At 44.2% G+C, this 27,015-nt stretch overlaps 1 protein-coding gene across 3 annotated transcripts; it reads left to right on the forward strand.

Annotated features, from left to right (window-relative positions):
* The first annotated feature begins 7 nt into the window (after positions 1-7).
* On the forward strand, positions 8-26,983 carry eps15 (epidermal growth factor receptor pathway substrate 15). 3 transcript variants are annotated; one of them, XM_077003903.1, is made up of 25 exons: positions 8-101; positions 2,415-2,462; positions 3,346-3,435; positions 3,675-3,722; positions 3,898-3,993; positions 4,176-4,238; positions 4,373-4,498; positions 4,817-4,876; positions 5,902-6,102; positions 6,318-6,463; positions 7,541-7,694; positions 8,259-8,344; positions 14,573-14,645; positions 16,986-17,147; positions 18,067-18,264; positions 18,657-19,043; positions 19,153-19,233; positions 19,392-19,500; positions 19,602-19,649; positions 19,755-20,110; positions 20,219-20,300; positions 20,424-20,494; positions 20,806-20,938; positions 21,180-21,364; positions 24,036-26,983. In XM_077003903.1, exons 1-25 carry the CDS (start codon positions 75-77, stop codon positions 24,174-24,176), a joined length of 3,171 nt encoding a protein of 1,056 aa, XP_076860018.1. In that variant the 5' UTR covers positions 8-74; the 3' UTR covers positions 24,177-26,983. The 3 variants fall into 3 exon arrangements, with proteins under 3 accessions (XP_076860018.1, XP_076860019.1, XP_076860021.1); XM_077003904.1 differs by having other exon boundaries at positions 4,179-4,238; XM_077003906.1 differs by lacking the exon at positions 21,180-21,364.
* The last annotated feature ends 32 nt before the right edge of the window (positions 26,984-27,015 follow it).

The following is a 27,015-nucleotide window of genomic DNA, read 5'->3' on the forward strand; positions in this document are numbered from 1 at the left end:
CCGGTTTTGTAACATCCCTATATTGCCCCATTGCCTATCGCGGCGCAGGATGGACTAGTGGGAACAGAAACACTATGGCTGCCAGTCTTTCCCTGACTCAGGTAACCCTCTCTGCACACACAAATTTAACATTTATTTTTTTTGCAGCCTTACTGATTATCTTAAGCGTGTCGAAAGCTTGCGGCACGGACACGAGTTGTAAAGTCGGGGACGTTCACGTCCCGTGTTTTCTGAAGTAGTTTGTTGCCATATCTTGGAAACTTTGTAGCTAGCTCACCAGGCTAACTAGCTAGCTTCTTAGTGCTGGTGACTGAGGGAAGGGCGTAGTTTGTGTCACTTTTTAAAATGGGTGGGATACAAGTTTTTCTCGTATGTTTTTTTGTTGACTGTGGTAGTTTTTGTTTGTTTTTGTTTGTTTTGGTTGATTGTTGTTGCTGAGGTCACCCAACAGAGTTTTATTTACTTTAATTTGAGCTAAATCGCATCACTTTTAGTTCTCTCAGCCACGAGTAACAGAACATGCGAATTAATTCGACAGTGTCCAAATTAACTGCCCAGTGTTTCCAACACCTATTAATTATGTTTTATTTATACATATTTTACCACAATTGCAAAGCAGCCAGCTAGTAAGCAGGAAAAAAAACTTTGTCAAACTTTGCTTTGTAAAGTTGGCAAGGATAAAGTGAGTTTGTCTAGAAAGACACCAACCAAGACACAGACGTGAGCTGCTCTGTCAGTTAGTGAGATATCACATTATCTCAAAGATTTAGAGCAGTTTTCACTTCAGTCCAGTCAGGAGGAAGTGCTGTCGTGCTGCTGTTTCAAGGCTAAGTAGTCGTGCTGCTAGCTGTTGAGCTTTGCTCAGGGGTTTGTCGGCGTTTGTTTTTAATTAATAATAATAATAATAATAATAATAATAATAATAATAATAGTTGTTGTTGTTTAGCAAGGTCCGGCGAAGCTTGGTAGAGCTGCCGTTATAGTCTGTCCTGTTTCAATCCGGAATAACTTTTGACAGCACTTTTTCAAGTTTTCAAACTAATGTAATAGTTGATTAATAGTTGACTGACTGGCCAGCTACAATTGTCGTAGTTATTGTATTTTACTGTGTGTAGCTGCCTAGTTGTGTTTTAAGATGAGAGCGCTAGCTGGTTAGCTGACTAAGCCCAGTTCCCATAGCGACAACACGGGAGCTATAACTACCAGCTAACGAAGCTAACTGCTCCTAGTACAGTATCTGCCTGTTAGGCATACACATCCACAATACAGTAAGACCTTTAATACGAAATGGTTATTTGCTAGAGGTTTACTTTTGAACTATAGATAGAGAGAACCTGTCATTATACACAAGTACCGGTAAATGTCCCATACCCTTTACAAAATGTCACTGTTTTCTAAAACGAATACACTCGTATTAAAATGAACGTATGTACATGCGTATGTTTTTGTTGTGTTTTTGCATTCAAGTCAAGGTTCAAGACTAAAAGAATATTCAGTTGAATTTCGTAGTCTGCGGTTTTCCTAAATGAAGATTACACTGGCATAGTAAACTATCTTGATGTTTTTAACCTGGAAATAGTAGCCTAGTTATGAGAGAGAGAGTTTAGTGTGATATGAAAGTATCCAAAGAAGCAATAAAAGTGTTTGTATGTACTCTATGAAAAATATAAACAACACAATTTTCGCATGTATTTGCTGCACAATTATTGATAAATTTTACAATGCAGAAGACTTCACATTAAGCCTTTTTAAAATAAATACAGTAAGTTGAAGTATTTGGAGAGATCACCATACAGGTTACCATAGCCTATAGGTAAAGTGTACAGTGGAGTTTCATCAGATGAAATACAATAGTAATGACTCATGTCTTTTATTAGCTTTGTGAAATACAATAGTTATGGTTCATGCATCTTCTAAGACAGTAATAGTGCTAGGTAGATTCCATGAAAATAAATATTTAGCTAATTGGTCATTTTGTCAGTAGATCGATTTTCATGCAAGTTTATTTGAAGGGTTACTGCATGAATTTATTAGTTAATTTTGTGTTTTGGGAACACAATATAGGAAACAAAATAAGCATAAAAAGTCATGGGACCTCTTTGGTGAGTGTGGGATGGATCACTTTAGCATGCACCAGTAAATCCATGATGTCCTCAGTTGGGTTTCTGTTCAGTCTGTCAGTGCCGGGCAGGGTGAGAACAGGCAGCAGTGCAGGATTCAGATTTTCTTAAATACCTCTTAAGAGTAGGTATTTAAGGTACTTGCCTGGTTTTTCTCTGTGTGTGAATCACTAAAGGCCCTTATGTCTTACCTTAAAATGATCTGCTGCTGTAGCTTCATTGCATCTAATCTATAGGCCCATTTCTGTATATTTATATTTATATATTTCTATCTATTTATATTCATTTGTTTAGTCTCAGCTTTCAAGTGGGAATCCTGTCTATGACAAGTTTTATCGACAGGTAAGCATCCAGGCCTCTGTGTTTGTTTATTTGCACAATATTTGACAGTATAACAAAAGAAAATGATAATTTTTTTTTATATTCTGTTGTGGACTGAACTGAGAGCTCTTTGAAATAAGTCCTTCCTGTAACGTGGTGTCTGTAAGGAGATGCCTCATGAATAAATGATGAGCTGTGCTGATAGTTCAAATCAAACTAACAAGTGAGAATGGGTTAACAGCTTAGCCAAGCAGCAAGATGAATCATCTGGCATTGTTAATGGCCCATTTGAGCAATGCTTTCCCCAGAAATCAGGGGTGCGTTCTCCCTGAACTGATTTGCTCTTTAGGCAAATGTGTTTGTCATCTGGAATGTTGTATGCAAATACAATAGTATAGCCTACATGCCATTGGCTCTTGATTCCCAGTCTTGAGACTTTCCCCACACTGACCAATTGTGTATCTCAGTCTCAGCCTGTGAAGGGCCTGATGCTTGATGATTGACAGGTGTGTTGCTGCCCAAGGAGCAACTATACTGTGGTGCCTCAGGGCCCCTTTAAGATTTTCAGTTTCTTAGAGGCACTACATTTTATCTTTGTAACCTTTACCTGTAAACAGACACTACATATAGGACTACAGTTGTTTACGTTAATTACCTTACTCCAAATCCTTTTACATAGGGGTCAAAATGAGCAATTTAGTCTTTTATTAGCTCAGTTTTTGAAGATTCAAAAGGCTGTCCACAGTTATTTAAGTTAAATGGTGAGCGTTGTTTAAATTCCCACAAAACACTCACTGGGTAGGCTACACATTTGACGGCTCTTGGTATACAATACAGGGCGTAGTTTTGCAATAAGAAAGAGCAGCATGAGAACACTCCCATGTCCTGTCATTTTCCTGTGCAGGTTGATCCATCAGGCAGTGGGCGGGTCGGAGCCAACGACGCTGCCTCCTTCTTGAAAAGATCTGGCCTTTCAGACCTCGTTCTGGGCAAGGTACCGTCATTTTAAAAATTACAGTACTTCTGTGGTATAATAAGCAGTATGTTTTCCATACTGCATCATCTCGTGCTTAATCTGAGCATCTCAGAATAGTGAAGTGAACCCAAATGATTCACGACCGTGTACAATCTTTGAATTAACACATAATGGACTGTCGTTTGTAGTTATCATGTGATGCAAGTCCTTAACCTCATTTAATGGTTTGACAAATTTCAATCTGCTTTCTCCTGCAGATATGGGACTTGGCTGATTCAGAACGCAAAGGCTTTCTGAACAAACAGGTATCTGTGCTGTTAAAACAGAAACTCTGCTGTAGAACATGCACATTTTTAGTTTTCTAATTTCTGAACAAACAGGTATCTGTGCTGTTAAAACACAAACTCTGCTGTAGAACATGCACATTTTTAGTTTTCTAATTTCTGAGACGTCAAGTGATTTCACTTCCTCTTTTTCTAGCAATTTTTTGTTGCTTTGCGATTGGTGGCCTGTGCTCAGAATGGCCTCGATGTTGGACTTAAAAGCCTCAGTGCAACTGTCCCTCCACCACAGTTCGTGAGTAACGTCATTATTTCCTCTTGACTGATGGCCAGACTCAAATCTGGAAGCCTGATGAGTAATGACAGAGGAAACGAAAAAAAAAGAAAGAAAACAACCGCTTGCGAGAGTGGAGTCCATTTTAACAGGAATTAAGTGTGTGTGTGCTTAATATCCCTTCCCTTCTGTTTCCTGTCCAGCAGGACACTAGCAGCCCGCTCCTGGCGGGGTCCGTGTCTGCGGACGGCCCCTGGGTGGTCAAGGTTAGGGACCACCCTTAGCAAAGACACTGCTTTTATCACTGTTCTCTGCCTTTTTAAAGTAAGAAAGTAAACATTCTAAAATGTAAAAACTCTTCTGATCACTCTGTGTGTCTGCGCATGTGTGCGGAGTGCAGTCAGAAGAGAAGATGAAATTTGACGCCATCTTCGAAAGTCTTTCCCCTGTGGCCGGTATGCTTACAGGCGATAAGGTCAAACCAGTGCTGCTGAACTCCAAGCTCCCCGTAGATGTCCTGGGCAGGGTAAGTTACACTATCCTGCTGGTTATCAATTTGCGTAGAGCAACTTTGACCCAGATTCCCCCTAAAAGGACCAACTTCCCTCACTAAGTGTTTGAGCATGCATATATGGCTTTAGCCTCCAGGTGGCGATGTTTGTATAAAATAGAAGCATCTTGATGGGTTTAGTGCTCTCAATTTCCAGCTTATGCAAAATAAAAAAAACTTTTTTTTTCTGTAGACACCATTCAAGACGTTCTATACTTTTGGTTTTTGAGAGTACAGACAATGAACGCATTTCCATGTAGATCAACTGAATTGATATAAAATCTTCTGTTGCAGGTATGGGAGCTTAGTGATATAGACAGAGATGGAATGTTGGATAAAGATGAGTTTGCAGTGGTGAGTCTTCTCTGACAAACCCGTCCTTCAGGTCCAAACACACTCCAGACTTAATCCACCCAGTAGTAGGTCAGAAGTCATATAGTCCGTTATGTTCATTGAGCTTTAAACCACAACGTAGAACCTCTGTGTTTATCTGACAGTGTGGCCCTAGAATAGCTCTAAAAGATCTGGGCCAAATATTCAAAGCTGATGCTGTCCAGCTGATATGAACGTCCATGGAATATGTAAGAACAGCCAGTTACCCAGCACGTCATTCGCTACGGTGAACATCCCTGTTTAGTTTGTGTTCATTTTATCCAAGTTTATACAACTCTCGTTTTTCATGTGTTTGCAATGCCTTGATGAAAATAAGAAGCTTTGAAGTGTGAAGCAAGGCAGCGGCTGAATCTGTGAGATATCTGTATCTCTGGAACCCAAGACTGCATGCATCGGTCACACTCGTATTTATTCTGGGAGCTTCGACTTAGCCACTTGAAAAGTTCTTTCACTTGCTTGACAGATCAAACTGTAATTTGGAAATTTTTAAGGCTTTCCTTGTGAAATCTGGAGTACTGAAAGCACTTGCCAACTACTGATTTATGTTTATTGAACTACCAACTTCCTGCATGTCAGTGTTCTGTTTCTGTGCTCGCATTTGCCGGCCGGACGACCCGTGTTTGAGAACGGACATGGCTGCTGTCTTCAGCGTCAGTAGTGGGATTGTGTAGGAAGGCCATTGGGATAGTGTCGGTGTGGGGGGGACGATGTGGGCAGTAAGACTGAGGGTCATCCCTAGAGGGCCGGCTCTTTGGTCTGTTGGTCACATGCTTACTACCCAGAAGTCCCAGGTTCGACGTGGTGCTACCTTTTAGCTTTCTAGATTTGACAGATGAGCATGTTTTTTTAGGACCACGCGTTAAACTAGTTAACATCTGCAAACACCTTTCTAATACTAACAGGAAAGTTTAATGTATGATTGTAAATCATGTGACATCTTTTTGTGTGTGTGTGTGTGTGTTTGAATGATTGTGGGTGTTTTTTAGGCCATGTATCTAGTCTACAGAGCTCTTGAGAATGAACCTGTGCCTATGACTCTACCTCCCTCTTTGGTTCCACCATCGAAAAGGAAAAAGATGACCCCGCCTCCTGTGATGCCCCTCCTCCCCTCACCCCCGTCACTCAAAGAAAGGGCTTCCTCCCAGTCTGGGTCCAAAACACTGCCAGCTAAACCCACACAGCCCCAGGTCAGTAATCATTTGACATATGCTTATGGGTTCAGCATGACCATTAAGTTCTCAGATGCAGGCCTGATTCAAATATTCCCATTGCTTGTGAAAATTACCATTACTTAAACCTTTTGCAGTAGACTGAACACATTGTCTTGGACTGCTCCAAAAAAAATCTGTTGCGAATACTGTTGCTTTATTGTGTGTGTGTGTGTGTGTGTGTGGGGTCGCAGTGGGTCGTGTCTCCTGCCGATAAGGCTAAGTACGATGAGCTGTTTGCTAAGACAGACAGTGACATGGACGGGTTGGTGTCGGGGCCGGAGGTGAGGGACATCTTCCTAAAGACGGGACTCCCCTCTGCCACCCTCGCACGCATATGGTGAGATGCCTTGCACAGACGCAGCCCTAGACTCAGTGCTTCAGTGGTTGCCTACCAGTCACTTTTGCCTCTCCTAAGTTCTGACTTTTCACATTCTTTTTTGTTGTCTCTCAGCAAGTCTGTAGCGCAAGGCTAAAAAAAATTATTATTCTGTTCCACTCTGTCTCTGTAGAGTATAGATGCAGTTGAATATTAGCCTCGTTCAAAGATCTGTGTTGGTATTTCACAGCAGGTCGTGTGGTGATATGAGCTGCATGGGTTGTGATTTGTTAAACTGAAATGCTCTTGAACTGTAATTGTATTGCCAGAGGTTGAATTTATATTGCCCCCATAAGATTTAATCACTATCATTGGTATAATGTTCCATGTTGTCCTTAAGAGGCTGGATGTTATGATCATCACGCACTTTATCCAGTCATGGCCTGGTGGTTAGGGAACTGGTCTTGTGACTGTAGGGTCGTGGGTTCGATCCCCAGACCTGAGGCCATGACTGAGGTGCCCCTGAGCAAGGCCCTAACCCTCAATTGCTCACTTGTATAAAAAAAAAAAAGAGATAAAAATGTAAGTCGCTGTGGATAAGGGCGTCTGCCAAATGCCGTAAATGTAAATGTTATCCTGTAGGCTCTTTTAGGTGTGTGTGTGTGTGTGTGTGTGTGAGTGTGCGCGCGTGCACGTGCACACATGAACACAGGCTGGTGGGTGTGAGTCCTCATCCACTCAGATAGGTGCCCAGCAGGTAGAGAGGCTGCTGAGTGTGTGTGCTGCTTTAGGGCTTTGTGATTGTGAAATGGCTTTTGTCCAGTCTTCATGCTCCAGCCCCAGCAGGTCTTGATCTCTCATCACGCTCTCTCAGAAGAGTTTCCAAGAGACTGCTAAACCTCTTTAGCCATGTGTGTTCCCAGGTAACATGGGGAGGAATCTCTTCCTCGTATAAACTTTGGTTGAAGTCTGTCTTTTATAGCTTTGTTCAACTCCAGTTTTCACTGCTGTTACTGTAGAGATCAGAGACATCACAGATATATTACTTGTGTATTATGGTCATGTGTATTCCTAATGAATAATGTCTGTCCTGAACAGGGAATTGTGTGACATTGGTGACATTGGGAAACTCACAAGAGAACAGTTTGCATTGGCTCTTCATCTAATCAATCAGAAACTCTCCAAAGGCATTGATCCTCCCCAAGTCCTCTCTCCAGAAATGATCCCTCCCTCCGATAGACTAGCACGAGCGGTAAGACATCCCATTTTTACCTACCTTCATTTTACTTTACATATTCATACCATTTATATAATGACCACTCTCATAAAAGTCTTCTAGTTGACGGCAGATGAAGGCATCTTGTTGTCACTATGGCCTACTAATCGTGCATCTCCTTTATGGTGGGCTTTTTTTTGTCTTTCTTTTATAGCTTTCTGCTGTCTCTTTTATCCCTTTGTGTGTGTGTGTGTGTGTGTGTTAACCCTGCTGGACTTCTGGATGCGTTAGTCTCTCTGTCTGTCTTTTCTCTCTATCAGCCTTCACATGTGGCTTGGTTTTCTGTTTAAGCTGCTTTTGAGGCAGATTAGTTTGGTGTTCACGGTCATTTGTTTCAACCCTCTGCTCCTCTTCATCTTGGAACTTCTGTTATTTCTGTTTTAGAATTCTGGATGGGGTTTGAATATGTAATTTTGTGTTGTAAATCCTCTTGGTGTACCGTCACTTATTGCAGTTAGCTTTGTGGTGGTGGTGTTGTTGTTGTTGTTGTTATAGCTCTTTGAATCTTTGAATGGGCTTGTCATTCTTTCTCCTCAACAGAATAGCGTTGCTTCATGTCAGGCTGCTGACTTCTCTGCCATTAAAGAGTTGGACTCCCTCAGCAACGAGATCATGGATCTGCAGAGGTAATGGTTCCTGTTTCATTGCACAGTGTTGGGTAGCGTGATGAGTAATTAGATTATGATTGGCTCTCCCAAAATGCCCTTCAACTTCCTGTATATGGCTTTTCTTGTTTATTTTGCACCATGTGGCTTTTATTTGCCTCCCCGACTCTTGTTTTGTGTTTGTTTGTTTGTTGGCACAATGCCACATATTGGACACATGACCTCCAATAACTGGGGGGGGGGGGGGAGATGATTGATCGATTCCTCGCACTCTTTCCTTTCTCACACTGCCATATTCACAGTGCACTTTGGCATGTGTTCATTTAGGTCATGGTTATAGATTGTCCTCCCTTCCACCTTCTCTTTCTCTGAGTCTGTGTGTGATATTTATAGAGTTGTGGTGGGTGGAGGTCTGTGCAAAAAAACGGATGTGCTGCAGGTAGTGAAAGTGCTCAGAACAGAACGTGTGGCTTTAGGGACTTTCTGATTAGGGATGCGTCCGTCTGCCTCGCGTCAGATCCTTGCTCACATGAATGGGAGAAGGAGTGCTGAACCTGTTGGGCCAGTAGTTAGGATGTGTTTTTTTTTTTTGTGGTGCATGTGTGTTGCTGTAGATATTACAGCATTAAACACTATGATGACCCCTTGACCCCTGTTTGTGTAGCAGAGAGGGAGAGGTGAGGGTTGAAGGGTGCTGGGGTGCCGGTGTGCACACTCGCGGGACGCTCCTGGGAGCCGCGGTTCCCCTGAGGTTCCTGCTCCACGTGACTGATCGGCACTGCCTCAGCCGGCAGTGGGGGAGGGGCGAATGTTTGCACGATCACTCCCTGTCCTTCCCGTTTGTTTTGAGAGAGGGCAGGTGACGGGTAAAGGCTAGCCTCTCCACTCTTCCACTCCCTACCACAGCGTGCAGCACCTGGGGTGTGTAGTTGGCAGGCAGGGTGGGTGGGGGGGTGGGTGGAGGTGGTGGATGTGGTGTCTGGATAAGGCGGTGCAGGTTCACACTACCTCCGCTTCTCTTTTCTGAGAAACCGAGAGTGGAGTCCCAGGAGAGAGGAGACGGCCGATGCGCGGGTGGGCGGGGGGGGGGCGAAAGGTGATTTCTTAGAGCAGGGCGCACAAGGCCACGGCGGTGAGAGAGACGAGGGGAGCTGTAGCAAACGTCGCTTGGGAGTTCCCATGCAGCTGGAGCGCTGGTGACGGCTAAGATGATGCGTGTTGTCTGGGATTGCCTTAGGTCTCGGCAGCAACCGCCCACCTCTGGCAACAGGTAAGCGGCGGATCCGTCCCCTCCCTCGACCTCCCACAGGCAGGTTCGGCCCGCCTCACAGCAAGTCCTTGGATAGTTTAGGCCTATTTTGTGCCTATTATGTTGCCAAGACTTACCTCCTCTTTTTTATTTTGCACTGTTCTTATAGTCCTTTGTCTCTGTATCTCCCTCCCTGTTGATCCCTCATTTTGTCTCCGTCAGGGTTATGATTTAACTCAAGTGATTATTTGAGTTAATAATAATTCCTTTCTCACAACTACAAATAGAATGTCAAGTTGATTCATGCTTCTTTCAGTTGGTTTGAATCCAGTAATCTGTCTACTTTTTGACCGCAACAGTAAGGTTTCGATATCGAGGAAATACCATGGCATAGTATGTCTGCCGAGACCATTCTGCTGTTGGGTTGGGTCTTCTGCCTCACCTCATGCAAGAAGCACAGATGAGCACAGAGAAGTGCCAAGAGGCTCTGGAGCTCTGTGAGCCACTGATATTCTGTCTTTGGAGGAGAATTTCTCCCCTGTGGGTGTGTATGTTCTCAGCAGAAAGTCACACTGAAGATCTTTTAGAGATTGTGGTCTGCTGCTTAATTTGATTGCTTAAGTCAAATATAGATTTGTGTGGTACAGAGCATTCATGCTAGCATTACCCTAGAGTAGTGGAACCTTCATCCTAGCATTACCCTAGAGTAGTGGAACCTTCATCCTAGCATTACCCTAGAGTAGCGGAACCTTCATCCCGGCATTACCCTAGAGTAGCGGAACTTTCATCCCGGCATTACCCTAGAGTAGTGGAACCTTCATCCTAGCATTACCCTAGAGTAGTGGAACCTTCATCCCAGCATTACCCTAGATTAGCGGAACCTTCATCCCGGCATTACCCTAGATTAGCGGAACCTTCATCCCGGCATTACACTAGAGTAGCGGAACCTTCATCCCGGCATTACCCTAGAGTAGCGGAACCTTCATCCCGGCATTACCCTAGAGTAGCGGAACCTTCATCCCGGCATTACCCTAGAGTAGCGGAACCTTCATCCCGGCATTACCCTAGAGTAGCGGAACCTTCATCCCGGCATTACCCTAGAGTAGCCGAACCTTCATCCCGGCATTACCCTAGATTAGCGGAACCTTCATCATTCAGTGACATCCCAAATACATAATCATCTCCTCTTGCTCTCAACTACCCTTTCTCAGTTCTCTGTTCTGCTGCATTGAAATCGAATCGTGCCTGGGGTGTCTGTTGAATCACGGTTAGGACTTTGTGAGTTTAACTGTTTCAGTTGAGAGAACAGTGTGGTGATTTAGATCTGGGTCACTGTGGAACTTTGTGGCAGGTGGTACCTGAGTTGACCTCCCTGTTGCATCTTTTCCCTGGTTTTGGGGTTTTAAATAATTGCAGAGTAAATAGTCATGTCAACAGCCATTGACAAGTATTAAACGGTGAAAGGAAAATCCTTTTTTCCCCCTCTTACCTTAATTCCAGGTGCACCCAGAGTTTGGCTGGTCTGCTGTTTGCCTCTAGCGTTATCTGTGTTATGATTTGAGTGAATTGGGTCAGGATTTAGGTCAGTAAAAAAAAATTTTCAGGTTCATTTAACATATTTTTGGAATATTTTGTAACTGGGAGTATCTTGTTTCTTGTGTAATAAAAGGAATGAAATAATTAGACTTTGTGGAAGACCCTTAATTAAACTAAGGACAGAACCCTTTCTTTACTCTTAGTGGTTATTATTTAAGAAACAAATGCAGAACGTTTAAGAATGCAGAACGCTGAGAACATGGTGAGTGTTACTATATGCCAACCTTTAATGAAAGCTATTTGATTAGTTGAGACCACTCTGCTCAGACTGGTCCAATTGCACACCTATCAACTTTCAGATTTTCAAAAACATAGTGACCGCTGTTTTACCTGAAAGTGGAGAATAAGTTGCTTAACCTCGTGTTTTGAAAGTAAATTATATTGAACATGTAGACACTAAATATTGTAATATCTTCTTCTGACTTTTTTTTTTTTTTACGTTGTCAGCTGAGGTTGATGGTAAGCAACAAAGGGCCATGGCCAGACTGAACAACAGCTGAGTGGTGTATGCTTTGCATAAAAAAGTGAATAAAATAGGATGATCAGATGATGCAGTAAGAATATAGCACATGTGAGAAGTAGGAGAACACTCTGCCATAAGGGTTAAGAAAGCACCAGTATTCAGTGTGTCCTGATTGGCTCATGAATGCTGACGGTTCATTATCTATTTTAAGTGGTAAATTTAATTTAGGGTTTAAGCAGCCAAGTTAAGATCACCATCCAAGATCAATCAATGTGAGTTGAGGCTTAGTACTGTGAAGAGGTTTGCATACAAACCCAGGTTAATTTCAGCACAATCAACATTCAGTAATATCACTGGGTTATCATAAAATAATAAAATCTTGTTGATCTGCTATGCCATTTGAAGATGTTACTATGAAGATGTTGCATATTACTACGGCCCTTTCGCTTGCTTTTGTGCTCACCATTGTTTCTTGAGTCCCAGGTGACTAGTATTACACAGGTGTGTTTCCTGGACAAATGCTACATAAATTTTCAGTCTTTTGACACTTTTCTGAGCGATTTGAGTTAATTTGTGTTCCACGACGTGAACTAACGCCATGTTGCCCTGCGCTCTCCCCTTTACTGAGTGATACAAATTATGTGATTTCCAATATCCGCAAAGCTTAAGACAACAAAACTTATTAAATGAAAGCTGCACAGTTTGCACATAAAAACAAAGGCACTGTCAAATCTCTGTGATCCATTGTTTGCATACAACACAGTCCCGCCCCTAGTAATGGATCTTTGCTATTTTTTGACCACAGTGAGTTTCAGGAATAGTAGTATTATTTACTCGGCATTAACATTGGTTTCTGTACCTATAATCAGGACAAAAACATTTAAATCTCACTATTGCATAACCTAAGGTGGTATTTCCCCTTGTATTACATAAATCAAAATGGTCAACCACACTAATATGAGTGTTACATAATGGCCACAGCACCACTTGCTAATGGAAATCCCCTTATGGAACTAATGGTTTTTTGTATCCAAAGTGCAACTCTAGTTGAATTTGGGTATGTTTATCTTCATTATGTGTAAACGTGCTTGTCTTGGTCAGTAGCTCACATGCTTGAAGTGGTTAACTTTTAGTCTTTGTTTTTCATGCTAGTACAATATGTGTGTGTATATACAGCTTACAGTTTTTATTTACAAAGCACTAATTGGGAATTTGCCTAATTATTTATGTTGTCTTCTGAATAGAAGGCAAAGTCTGCTCAGTCTTCGTTCAAGTGAGTTTTTGCAACTTGCTGTTCCTAGAGCTCGAACAGAGCTAGGAAAGACTGCTTTTAGTTTTGTTGCTCCATACACATGGAACCGGTTACAGGCTGATATAAAAATCAAGGACCTTGTTTCTTTGAACAGATTTAAGACTCTGATAAGATCAGTCAGGTACAGATCATCTGTGTGTGCGTGTTTTAATTAATTTTATGTGAGATTGTTGGAATTTTGAATGTATCTTGAATGTTGTAATTTGTGCTGCTGCTCATTCTCTCTTGGCCAGGTCTCTCTTGTAAAAGAGATCTTGTATCTCAAGGGACTAACCTGGTTAAATAAAGGCAAATAAAATAAATAATAAATTAACTATTAACACAGTGGTCTATCAGCATAGTGTATGAAAATAAAAATTGTCTTACTGGTAATCAGAAGTAATTACGGTCTTTATGGAGCAAGATAATCTTTAATATCGCGATGAATCTTATTCATGCATAGCGCCACATGCCTTGTTACTGATACCATTAAGTTCTGTCCAGAGCCTGAACTGAACTGCTCTGGTAAAGCAGTACTTTGATTTTCTGATGAAAGGCAAACACTCAAGTCAGGATAGATTTCCATGTGCTGGTCTTTAAACTGCTACTGGTGCTCTCTGGTCCATCATAGTGTAGGCTCCTTCTCCTGGCCATGACTGGTCGGGGTCACTCCCTCTCTGGTACTGGGTCCTAATGCACGCCCTGTTCTCTTTTGGTGGAACCTGGTCCCCCATGACGTCTTTCAGCAGCGCGTAACCGTGTCTGCTCTCCGCACCCTCCAGAATATTTACAATGCGCAGGTTCTCTTGTCGAACAGTGTTCCAGGTCACGATTCTTGAATGCAGAATTAGCTGCTTTCAATTCGGGCTATGCCGAAGATGCAAAATTTTCACCTGATGTAGTTTCCATAAAACGCAACCTTTGCATAAAACCTTCTCTAGAAGCCCAGGTAGGGGTGAGTGATGACTGGATTAGTGCAGCCACGTCATCCTTCTCATACTGCTGATCTAGTAGTTTTGTCATTATGCTCATGGACAACTCTTGTCTTTAGCAGTAGCTGTCATGTGAGTTAAAGGAAGTGCCATTGTTTCTGTTAGTAATAAACTGAAAGTTTTTGGTTGTTCTTGCTGGACGTAATAACCTCACAGTCTACTCTGTACAATCTCCAAACAGGGAGTCTAGATTCTGTTTACACTCGCAGTATTTTTGGTGGATTTATTGAAGTTAATTAATTTTGAAAGCACAAAAACATCCACAGGGAAATTTTGGCACAGTTTGTGCTGCAAGAGATGCTGTGTGTGGGAAGAAAAAAAAAAGTCTCTCTCTCTCTCTCTCTCTCTCTCTCTCCCTCCAAATCCACAAACACACAGTCTTCCTCCCATCTCTGTCATCTCTCTCTCTCTCCACAAACACAGTCTTCCTCCCATCTCTGTCATATCTCTCTCTCTCTCTCTCTCTCTCTCTCTCTCTCTCTCTCTCTCTCTCTCTCTCTCTCTCTCCCCCTCTCTTTTCCTCTCTTTCATACACACTCTCTCCGTCAGAGGCAGTAATGGTGTTGGAGGGAGACGCCGTGCGTCCAGCAGCCGGATGGCTGGCTGTGCCTTCTGTTGCCACGGCGATTAAATACTCTTGCCTGTGCTGGTTTTTCAGAGAAAAAAGCTCCGTGGAGCAGGAGATTAAGGAGAAGGAGGAGAGCATCAGAGAGAGGACCAGTGAGGTGCAGGTAAGGGTGTGTGTGTGTGTGTGTGTGTGTGTGTGTGTGTGTGTGTGTGTGTGTTGAGGGCAATGAGTGTGTGGGAGGGAGAAGGAATGATCGAAAACCCAAAATAAATGTGTAATCATTTTCGTTTTCCTCTTTTGGATCGTGCATCATTTATGGATGCTTTGTGTCCTCTGTCTGTGCGGTCTGCGGCTGTCTTCCCACTCACTACACAATGAGTGCTGTTCAACTGCCCTCGGTATCTGTATCTGCCCTCTTGTTCTCGGAGAGGGTGTGTTAGGGGTTTCATGTAACCAGCAGAGAATGTGCCCGGGTGTTTTTCATCGCGAGCGCAACACCGGGCCACGCTGCTGTGAGCGCGGTCCGTAACCCTCAGCTCTCGTTCCTCTCCCAAAATGAACAATCCGGCAACGAGCGTGTGTCCGTACTAAAGCGAAAAAGCCACAAAGGAAGAAGTGGAGTCGATGCCCGTTGTTCACAGGGCAAGCTCTGCGCACGCAGGCGCGGGATGTATTCACACTTTCCACACGTCACCCCTTCCAGCTCGCGCTGTGCGTGTCCTGAACTTTGAGGAACTCTCAGGGTCTCCCACAGCCTTCCACGTGCACCAGTGCTCATCACCGCCAGCTTGTGATGGTTCAGCTCTCCACTGTCCGCTTGCACAAGGAGAGTGTTGTCGTCACACGTCCTCTGCCTGGGTTGGTCTCTGGAGGCTGCAACGTCTCTATACCGAGACGCTTGTCCAAAAGGCGAATGCATGTTAATTTTAGCCCAGAGTAGACAGTAGGCCATGTTGATGAAGAACCGGGGAGAGATGGGGAAGAAGGGAGGTGTTCTCCCTCCTCCAGAGATGGGGAAGAAGGGAGGTGTTCTCCCTCCTCCAGAGATGGGGAAGAAGGGAGGTGTTCTCTCTCCTCCAGAGATGGGGAAGAAGGGAGGTGTTCTCTCTCCTCCAGAGATGGGGAAGAAGGGAGGTGTTCTCCCTCCTCCAGAGATGGGGAAGAAGGGAGGTGTTCTCTCTCCTCCAGAGATGGGGAAGAAGGGAGGTGTTCTCCATCCTCCAGAGATGGGGAAGAAGGGAGGTGTTCTTTCTCCTCCAGAGATGGGGAAGAAGGGAGGTGTTCTCCATCCTCCAGAGATGGGGAAGAAGGGAGGTGTTCTCTCTCCTCCAGAGATGGGGAAGAAGGGAGGTGTTCTCTCTCCTCCAGACATGGGGAAGAAGGGAGGTGTTCTCCCTCCTCCAGAGATGGGGAAGAAGGGAGGTGTTCTCTCTCCTCCAGAGATGGGGAAGAAGGGAGGTGTTCTCCCTCCTCCAGAGATGGGGAAGAAGGGAGGTGTTCTCCCTCCTCCAGAGATGGGGAAGAAGGGAGGTGTTCTCCCTCCTCCAGAGATGGGGAAGAAGGGAGGTGTTCTCCCTCCTCCAGAGATGGGGAAGAAGGGAGGTGTTCTCCCTCCTCCAGAGATGGGGAAGAAGGGAGGTGTTCTCTCTCCTCCAGACATGGGGAAGAAGGGAGGTGTTCTCCCTCCTCCAGAGATGGGGAAGAAGGGAGGTGTTCTCCATCCTCCAGAGATGGGGAAGAAGGGAGGTGTTCTCTCTCCTCCAGAGATGGGGAAGAAGGGAGGTGTTCTCCCTCCTCCAGAGATGGGGAAGAAGGGAGGTGTTCTCCCTCCTCCAGAGATGGGGAAGAAGGGAGGTGTTCTCCCTCCTCCAGAGATGGGGAAGAAGGGAGGTGTTCTCCCTCCTCCAGAGTCTTACTGCTGCTGCTCCGTCTCCATGGGGCTCTCCAAACGGGCCACGTTTGATTACTGCCTCCATCACATTAGTGTCTCACTCCCTCTTTGATATTTAGTCACATTTTGTCGTAGAAGATGTGTGAACTGGCGATGGTCATTTCAGATCAAACACAGATTTCACGTCCACGTCCAAAATCTTTTGGATTTTTTACTTTTTTAGTTTGTGTGTTATGTGAGTCCTCTTTAATTGTTATGTTACTTGGCCATTAGCTAAATATGAAAGCAGTCATGAATTACCTCAGTGGTATAAACACAATTAACAATTGTGAGAGATTGCATTGATTTTTATTAGCATCATATTCTGAGTAATTCTGTTCTTAATCTCTTTAGAATGGGCTCAAAAGACACTTTTGTAGTTGGTACTTATATACCTGAGCTGTCTAATTAACTGGAGAGGGGGAGAGTTTTCCTTTAAGTGCTCCAGGCATGATTGATGTATGCCTGAATGATCTCTTTTTCAGTGAGGGAAACACTATGACAATGTATTTGATACAGTTATGTACCATTACGATGCTGTGTTGTAATAATGTTGCTACACACGTCCTCCAGGAGCTGCAGGATGAGGTGCAGAAGGAGAGCGAGGAGCTGCAGAAGCTGCAGGCGGAGCGGCAGGAGGTGCAGGAGGTGCTGGAGAGACTCGAGGAGCAGAAGACCTCCCTGGAGGAGCAGCTCCGCCTCATCCGACAGCAGTGCAGTCAGGAGAGCCAGCTGGTGGGTGGTGGTCCCATCACACACACACACCCATCACACACACACACACACACACACACACACACACACACATAATTTGTCCTGGCTTATACACACACATATGATGAGACAGGGAGTGCTCCCCTCCCTCACCAATGGCCCTCACACACACACGTGCGCGCACACACACTTACACGGAGCAAGAGACACAGTGTTCTTCTCACTCATTGTTCGTACTGGCCCACACATACATTCCAAAGATGAGACGGGTGCCCTCTTCCTACACACACTTACACTCTCATCGTTCGTCCTGGATCACACACACACACAGATAAAGAGACAGGCAGAGCTGTCCTCCCTCACGGTTTGTCCTAGTGCACACACACACACACACACACACACACACACACACACACACAGACCAAGCAAGAGACGCAGTGCTCTCACCATTCGTACTGGCCCACACACCAAGCAAGAGACAACCAATGCTGTCTTCACTGTTCACACACACACACACACACACACACACACACACACACACACACACACACACACAGAGGATGAGACAAGCAGTACTCTCCTCCCTCACAGTTCATCCAGGCACACCCACAACATTCTTGCTACAAGCATGATTCAGGCTTTCCAGTCTGATGTATTTAACTACCAAGGCATTATGAAATTAAATGAGTTCATCTACTATTAGAAGACCCACTGCCTTATTATTGTTGGTTTAGAGTATACTGAAGAATGTGTAATTGTGATAATGATAACTGAAATTATGATTATTTGTAATAGCTGCTTGTGTATGAATGTTTTATTATATGTGGACTGAGTGTGTGTGTGTGTGTGTGTGTGTGTGTGTGTGTGTGTGTGTGTGTGTGTGTGTGTGTGTGTGTGTGTGTGTGTGTGTGTGTGTGTGTGTGTGTGTGTGTGTGCGCAGCTCCAGTCCCTGCAGGTAGAGCATTCGGAGCAGGAGCAGAGGATTGAGAGCTACGAGGAGGAGCTGGTGAGGGCGCGGGAGGAGCTGCTCCGCCTCCAGGAAGAGACGCGCGTCCTCGGAGAGAAAGTACAGTCGGCTCGTGCTCAACTATGCCCCCTGCAGGACGCTGTCACAGAGTCGCACACACAGATTACTCAGGTCTACTACGTTTTCTCCGCATCTTACTGGTCTTAAAGGACCATTTACTAATTCTACATAGAATGATGATCATTTTATTGCATTTTTAAAGTGTGATTGTCATCTTCTCTATTACCACCAAACCTCATGCGACCCACCCCACTCTCTCTCCTGCTTTTCCTTACCTCCGCCATGTTGGCTTTCCCCCTCTGATCATGTTCAACTCTCTCCCTCTCTTCCTTTCTTCCTCCATGTTTGCATGTTTTTCTTTTTTGCACACTTGCGCGCTCTCTCTCTCTCTCTCTCTCTCTCTCTCTCTCTCTCTCTCTCTCTCTCTCTCTCTCTCTCTCTCTCTCTCTCTCTCTCTCTCTCTCTCTCTCTCTCTCTCTCTCTCGGTGTGGGGTACGCTGTAGGTGCAGGAACATCTAGTGGAGCTGAAGATCGAGGAGCGAGAGGTCACGGCCCAGCTCACCTGGAAAGTCCTGGAGGAGGAGCCACCTGCTCTTGTCAACGGAGCTCCGCCCCCCGCGGTGCGAACACACCCGCCGCAGTGGCCGCAGTCCGTGACGCAGCTGCCGGCAGTGCTGAAAGGTGAAGAAGAAGAGGACGAGGAAGACCCCGCCTTCGCGGATGAGCCGCAGGAGCTGAAGGTGACGGAGGAGCAGCCAGATGCAGAGGCTTCCCAGCGACCCTCCAGCCCCAAGGATCTTCAGCCTAGTGCCGAGGCCCCAGTGGACCAGCAAACCAGCACGGAGCCCCCAGCCTTCAGCAGCTCCACCCCCTGGCCTCTCGATCACATGGTGAGGGGCTTGTTCGCCACGTTCTAGCCTGCGTATGAGATGCTTTCGTATGTACACAGCAGAGCAAAGTGAGTTTTGGGCTCCAAAATGTCGTTTTGGTGTTTTTCAGGAAAGTTCTAGTTCAACACCAGCCATGGAGCCGGAGATGAAGACGGCGGAGATAAAGCAGCCCTCTACCAGCACGATGAAGGTCAGCCTGCTTCTCTCTAGCGCAGTCATTCTACAGCCAATCAGTGAGCAGGATGAACTCTAGATTACCTGCAGAACCTAACTGAACCGTCTCTGGCCCAGTGTGGGATGGTTCTGAAGTAAGTAAGTGGTGGTTCTGAATGGGTGTTTGGCTGACAGGTGGAGTCTCCAGGGCTAGAGAAGAAGGAGGAGACACCACCTCCCCCCGCCGTTCGCTCAGGGAGCCCACCCGCAAACGACTTCTTCCAGAGTGACCCCTTCACAGACAGTAAGACCAGCCAAAACCTGCTCGCGCACCACACACACGAACACCTGTTTCGCCCAGTTAACTCTCTCACTCTGTGGCTAATCGATTGCATGTTCACGCAGGTGACCCTTTCAGGGATGACGACCTCTTCTCAAGAGTAGATGTTTCTGGTGAGTAGTACAAATCAGTACAAACCATCGCCCCATGTCGACTTCACAGTTTTATGGCACGAATCTTTACAAAATGTATCGAATCTCAAACCGTTTACCGTCCAGATCCATTCGGCGGCGATCCCTTCAAAGGCACGGATCCATTTGCGACGGACTCCTTCTTTAAACAGTCGTCCTCGAGCGCTTTCCCCGCTGGTGACCCCTTCGCTTCCTCTGATCCGTTTGGCTCGAGCGGCAAAGGACCCGGTGAGCCAGATCTCTTCGCATCCCGTCCCAACAACACCGGCGAGTCTGATCCGTTTTCCTCCAGAGCCGCAACGGCGGTTGCAGCTGACCCTTTTAGCTCCGCCAGCGGGAACACGGCGTTTACTTCCAAAACGGACGCGCTGGCGGACTCGGACCCGTTCAGCTCAGCGGCTGGAGCAGAGGATGACCCGTTTGGTGGGTCCACCCTATCAGAGGTGAGCAACTGGGTTTGTAATTTATTTATTTTTGGGGGATGGGAGAGAGGGGTTGACATCACGTCCCACTGTGGGCATGTGGACCTGAACGTTCTGTCGGTTCTGCAGAAGGACACACCACCACCACCAGCAGCTGCCAATGACCCTTTTGCTCCAGGGGGAACTACAGTGACTACAGATTCAGATCCAGGTGAGGCTGGGGCCCTCTGCTGGAGAGTGACAGCACTGCAGTTACAGCAACCTTTTATAAAATGTCTTTTTCTTATTGACAATCTTCTAGACTAAACCATGTACATGTACACATGTGCTTCAGATCCCTTTGCCACAGTATTTGGCAGCGAGTCATTTGGAGGAGGTTTCGCAGACTTTAGCAGTTTGACAAAGGTAACCAACATGTCCCCTTCCAGTTCAGCAGCTCAACTCTTTCTTGTCTTGACTTGACCATTATTTTTTTCTGTAGAAAAACACTGGCCTTAATCTGGGTCAAGAAACCTTTTTGTGTTTTTGCTTTTGCCATAATATAATTCATCCAGTCTGCTGTTGACTATACTGCTGATCATCACAAATGTCCTTGAATGATTCAACCCAAACTCCCAACTGAGAGTTTCTTTGTACTTGTACCTGATAAAACATGGCAGCTCCAATGAGACATTTATCTGGTCCTGATTCTCTGTTGGTATCTTTTTACTTTTCAGTCTAATGGTGGTGATCCTTTTACATCAAATGCACATAATAAGAATTTATTTAGGGAAGACAACCAATCAGATGTGCCTCCTGCATTACCACCCAAAACAGGCACACCTACTAGACCACCCCCTCCTCCACCAGGTGAGTCTTGATGTATCATATTGAGTTTCTCTCTCTCTCTTTCTCTCTCTCTCTCTCGCTCACACTCACTTTCACACTGATCAAATCATTACATATATTGAGATGTTCACCTCATGTAAAGATTTGCTTTCAAATATGTATTTCCGGTTAGTTAATACAGTGTCGTGTCTCACTGTGATGTGATGTAATCACATGGGGCTACAACACACTGAGTGCATGCGTGTGTGTGTGTGATATGCAGGTAAGCGGTCGAACATCTACCGATCAGATTCGTCAGACTCGTGTCAGAGGCGTGGCCTGTTTGGGCCGCAGGGCTCTGGAGAGTTCTCCTCCCTCCCTGCCAAAGACGCTGTGCCGGACCCCTTCGCCCCCTCCGGCCCTTGCCAAGCCCCGCGCGACCCTGACCGATTTGCCTCCTTTGACAAAGTGAGCACTTCCCCTGCCCCCTCACCCCCTCCTGAAGCGCAGTAGCGATCCTTAAATGTTAACCTTTCACCTTTCACCTCTGCCAAGGATCAGCAGCCTTTGCCTCCCTGCCATTTACAGCCTATTATTTCAGGAAGGAACGCTTCCTCCACATGACTGGCTTCCATTTATTTTGAGGTGTTTCTCAATACACTTGGTAAATTGGAGTCATTTTATATAATGGATGTTGTTAATATATTGTCTTTTATCTTTTGTAGATAACTAACTTGTGTTGTATGAAAAGTTATTAAACACAAACATCTTCGAAGTTGAACTAGATTTTGAAATTATGATAAATAGGGAATATTCTTATTTTTACTGTTATGTAAAAAGTTATTAAAACTGTGTGTAATAATATAAACATATATAATGTTAAGTTATCTTGGTATACCTGTGTTGTACTTTTGCAGTATCAATAAGTTCTCTCTGGCTGTGGCAGGAGAGGCGGGGCTGCTTGCTATTGGCTTACCTCATTTCACACCAGTGCTCTGTGCCGTGGTCTCCACAATTCTGAATGAGGCTTGAGCACGTCCTGCATGTCCATTGTCCTGCCCTCCCCTGATCCACCCCCCACAACACCCCCTCCCCCCATGTCGCACTGCACGCACTAATCACCCGTGTCCACCTGTCTGATTGGCCTACTTCCTGTCGCGCAATTCCTTTTCTGAGCTGCTATTGGCTCAGCCACTTCCTGAGTGTGGAATTGCTCCCCGCTGCATCCCATGACTCCCACCAGGCCTTCAGCTTGTGCTGTTCATCCCCTCCCTGTGTTGGGAGGTCAGCAGGTGGCCTTTAAACCACAAATGTCTGCTCAATAAAGCGGTGAGGGTGCCAGCTCCTTTTTGTACTCTTGGCTCCTTTTTTGTATTTTCATTTTTTGTATATATTGATTTAAGCTTTTTTTTTGTCGGCTTTGATCACCTTGTCATCGTTCTCACTTTTATTGTCGGATGAATCAGTGCCAATAAACAGTGTTTCAATGAATTAAAAACAGACTTGCGCTGATATTATCAAGCAAAAACTAATTTTCAAGTGAAGCAATATTATTGTTTGTATGGTATTAGCCAAGATGGTTTGGTATTTTATAATAACTCTAAACTGAGTGGCTTTTTTGCCCTCTTTAAATAATTTCCCATGAACTATAAGTATCTGATATAAATCAGTTTTGATCATGGTGTTTTCCACCATGTCGAGACATTTGAGCGTTTGTGGCTGTCCTCGAGCTGGGTAGATGTCTTTTGTGACCACTACTTTGTACGCAATAACAACCCACGTGGCTGAGTCCTTGGTGTACTACTTGTGAACAGTGCACCCAAATATAATTTGGTGCATCTTGAACCAAATTATGTTTGCACCTCTTAACCCTGTCTCAGTGTGACTGCTCTGCATGTCAGCATGGTGGGTGTATGTGCATGCCCAAAGGTGACACGAACAGGACCGAGCTCTTCGGGTTTAAAAGCATCCTGGCATCCTGACGACCCTCCTGTAGGGTGGAATGCAAGGGGAAATCTGTATCGTTAAAAAACAAAAAACTTGTCGAATTAAGGGAGCGTGACGAAAAGCGGAACCAAGGTGTTGAACACTGCGGCAGGAACTGCAGACAGTAGGTCAACAGTGACAGCTGAAGAACAGAAGGAGAGGATTTAGCATAACTCTATTATTTGGAAATATCCTCTGTCAAAGTTGCCAAACCTAATTAAAGGTGCAGTCTACTATTTGAAGGAAAATATGTTTATGGGGCAGTAGTAGTGATATTACTGCTTCTTGCAATCAAAATTACAAAATCAGCATTTACAAAAAACGACTTTTTTATAGTGTAGTTGAGAAATACTACTCCTCTCCCCTACTTGCATCTCAGTAGGCTATACTATAATGATCCACAGTGTTATTCATTGTTTGCAGTCCATGCATTCATTATAGGGCTCCACTCATTAAATGTCACTTCTGCTGTTCTAATGCCCTTTTGGGTGAAATGAACTTTAATAATGAGTCTGTGTGCACAACACTAATATGATGAGGGAACTTGTCACGACTTGTATTGCCCCAGACTTTGTATTGCATACCACTAAGTGGGTGATGACACAAAAACCTATTCAAGCCTGACACACATTGGGCCAATATCTGGATTTCATCTTTTACCAAGGATCACAATATTAATCACAATTGTTGTATACAGTGGAACACAAATGACACCATTCACCATTCATGTAACAGTTTGTAAGCATTTAATACGTTACTGCAATACATTACATCAAACTGTTGCTTTTTTATTTTATTGTGATTTAGCTTTACACAGTCTTTCAACTGAAGAAACAGATTTCAAGAAATACTTCAATGATTTGATCTAGAACTATAATCCCTATTAAGTTAATTTGGTGTCATAATCTCGAGTCAGGAATGGCTGTATTTGGCAGAGGAGGTTTAGATTCTACAGACTTTATTGAAAGTTTGTTTAAGAGCTACATTATATGTTCTTTCTCTAAATGTATTGTTCATTCTAGAACGTTTCCATGATTCCAAACAGTACAGTTCTTCTGTTGGTTGTTTGTATTTTCTTCACATTTTACACCCCGTATGTGGTGTGTGTGTGTGTGTGTGTGTGTGTGTGTGTGTGTGTGTGTGTGTGGAGCAGTATCCCACAGAGGAGGACATGATCGAGTGGGCTAAAAGGGAGAGTGAGCGAGAGGAGAGAGAGCGTGTGGCCAGGCTTACACAGCAGGAGCAGGAGGACCTGGAGCTTGCCATCGCCCTTAGCAAGTCCGAGCTCTCCTGACCCCGCCCCACCCGGAGCCACACCACCCGCTCTTCTGACCCCCACCCGGAGCCACACCACCCGCTCTTCTGACCCCCACCCGGAGCCACACCACCCGCTCTTCTGACCCCCACCCGGAGCCACACCACCCGCTCTTCTGACCCCCACCCGGAGCCACACCACCCGCTCTTCTGACCCCCACCCGGAGCCACACCACCCGCTCTTCTGACCCCCACCCGGAGCCACACCACCCGCTCTTCTGACCCCCACCCGGAGCCACACCACTCATGAGCAGGAGGAGAAGGAACAAAGCTGAACATTCTGGTGCTGGGACAGATTTGCCATGTTGCCATTTTGGAACACGAGCCCCCTCCTAACCCCCCCCCCCCAACCCTCGAGGTTCTCACCCATGGTTCCATCTCCCTGGCTGTCCAATGACTCTTCCCAAAACGCCGTGGATTAAGATCAAGTTTGCGGGGCTCAAAAGGAAAAATGGTGAGAAAGTACAGCCTATTGAGGTGTTTACTGCTGTTTTACAGTGAACTCCACACCAAGTGGCTTCGTGTTGTCTGTGCTATGTATTTCTAACACATCCATCAAAGACCACAGCACTAAAATGACCATTGATGGCACATGAACAGAAACAACTCCCTTCACCCTACCCACACTCACTCTCATTTCCCTGGATTATGTAAGATTTTTGACATGTTTGACTTTTACTGAGTCTCTTCTATTTTGTGATCATAAAGGCCAGTAATTCTAACTGGTGGTTTTACAGTGTGAGTGCTAAACTTTAGCATTCTATGTTGCATTCAGATTTGAACTAAAAAGATTGTTTCACCAAGTAAAGTGCCCATATTATATATAAAAGGTTTGTAGTAAAATTATTTATCAGACTAAATATCTCAGAATTGAATTAGCTTCAAAATTACAATTGCCTTATTGACGGGGAGGAGACTGAGATTAGGCGCTCTTATTTTGACATTATTCTGAGTTCCAACCCTTCCATTTGCTTAATTACAGCTCAAGACCAAGACATAGCTTTAGCTGTCTGTTTTAAAATGTCAGATATGAATGTATAATATAAAAGTACCCATGCATTTCTTTATTGGAGTTCATTTCTATTATTTATGTACATAATGTAGAGATTCGGCTCTTTCTGTCTTTTAAGATCCCCACAGTACTAATGGCTTTTTGAATCACTACAGGGCCCCATGTACAATGTCCTTCAGATCCCCTCTAGAACATTTCAACAGCTCAATTGCTCATCTCTGGGGGTTATTATCGCTTGCCTAAACCAATTTATTAAAATAACCGTTACAATATACAGACCTCAGTGGCCCACTGCATATGGGATTTTGAAAAACTACTTAGAGCACTTGTGACAGCTGAACAACAAAAGTATTTGTCAAAATGTAATTGTACAGTATATACTCTGTGGATTGTTTGCTTGCAATAGTGTAATTCAGTGTAATCTTTTATGCATGTCCATCTAAAGAAAATATCTTGGTGAAATGCAGAAAAATGCTGAATGATGATGATGATAATAATAATAACAATGATTATTACTACTATACAAGATATGGCAGTATGTGGAGTGATTTAAACCCCTTATGAGTTCCAGAAAATGCAACTGGAAATATATATCAGTACAAGTGAAGTGTGTATAATTTACTACCAGTGCCTACAACATGTAAAAGTGCTATTATTATGGAATGCCTCTATGAGAAGGCCACGCATGACTAATGACCACTACGTCAACTCTGTGAATGTGGTTTCCATCTGAAATGAGCAAGAAAATTAACTGGCTTTATTATTATTTGTTTTAATTAGTGCAAAATAACCTTCAAAATACTCAGTGCAATAATGAATGTTTGAAATGAATAGATTTATATGTGCACGTCCGTTTTAATACCGAGGTCCCTTATTTTCAACTTGTTTCTCTAATAGGATATTGAGATACTGATATAAGCTTGTCCTTACCCATTACAGCTGCCTGAATGTTCTCACAGCAGTAGGGCACTGTTTACAGGTCATAACAAGGTCCTGGAGGATTGGTTGAAGTTATAAAGAACTGTTTTTGCCTGTACTTCAGGTTGGACTTCATGGGCATTGTCTATATTCTGAAGTCTTAAGAGACTGTGAGAACCAGGAGATCAGGACTAAGTAGGAAGTGATGACATGGTTCTTATGCCCTGGGTGTTGGACTCTTCAGATTTTACTAGGTTAGAAATGTGCTGGGGTTTTTTTTTCTTTCTGACTGAAACAATTGCATTGAATTGAGGATTTTGGCAATGTTTAGAACTGAAGGTGTATGGCGTAAAAGCACAAGAGAAAGGCGAGCTTTTCAGAGATGCCTCACTCTGTTTTTATGACCAACTCATTTTTTGTTTTGCAACTTATGAAGATTCGTATGAGCATTATGAACATGGCATTTGCCCCCTAAACCAGTATTATGTCAGACACCAGTTAGCACTTCTTATGTAAAGACTAGGGCTTGATTTTCTGTTTGTAACTGCTTCTCCTTCACAACACTCATTTTTACAGTTCTGTTTCTGTTGATCATATATGTCTGTCTGTATGTATGTATGTATGTATGTATGTATAGGCCATTAATTAATCTGATATAAAAAAAACCACTTGTGTACTGGCTGTCTACAGGCTTTTAAAATGGGCTTCATGTATTTTATTTTTGTTTATCTGTTTTCTGGGGGAGGGGGGTTGTTTTTTAAATTTACAAAGTATGTTCCTTATAGTAGGGACTTGTTTAAATATGGTAAGTAACATGTAATTAAGTCTAAAAGAATAAATATGAATCTTTGAATCTACTGCCTTGTGATATCTGTTCAATACATACAAT

This window comes from Brachyhypopomus gauderio, chromosome 4 (assembly GCF_052324685.1).
Source record: "Brachyhypopomus gauderio isolate BG-103 chromosome 4, BGAUD_0.2, whole genome shotgun sequence".
NCBI lineage: Eukaryota > Metazoa > Chordata > Actinopteri > Gymnotiformes > Hypopomidae > Brachyhypopomus > Brachyhypopomus gauderio.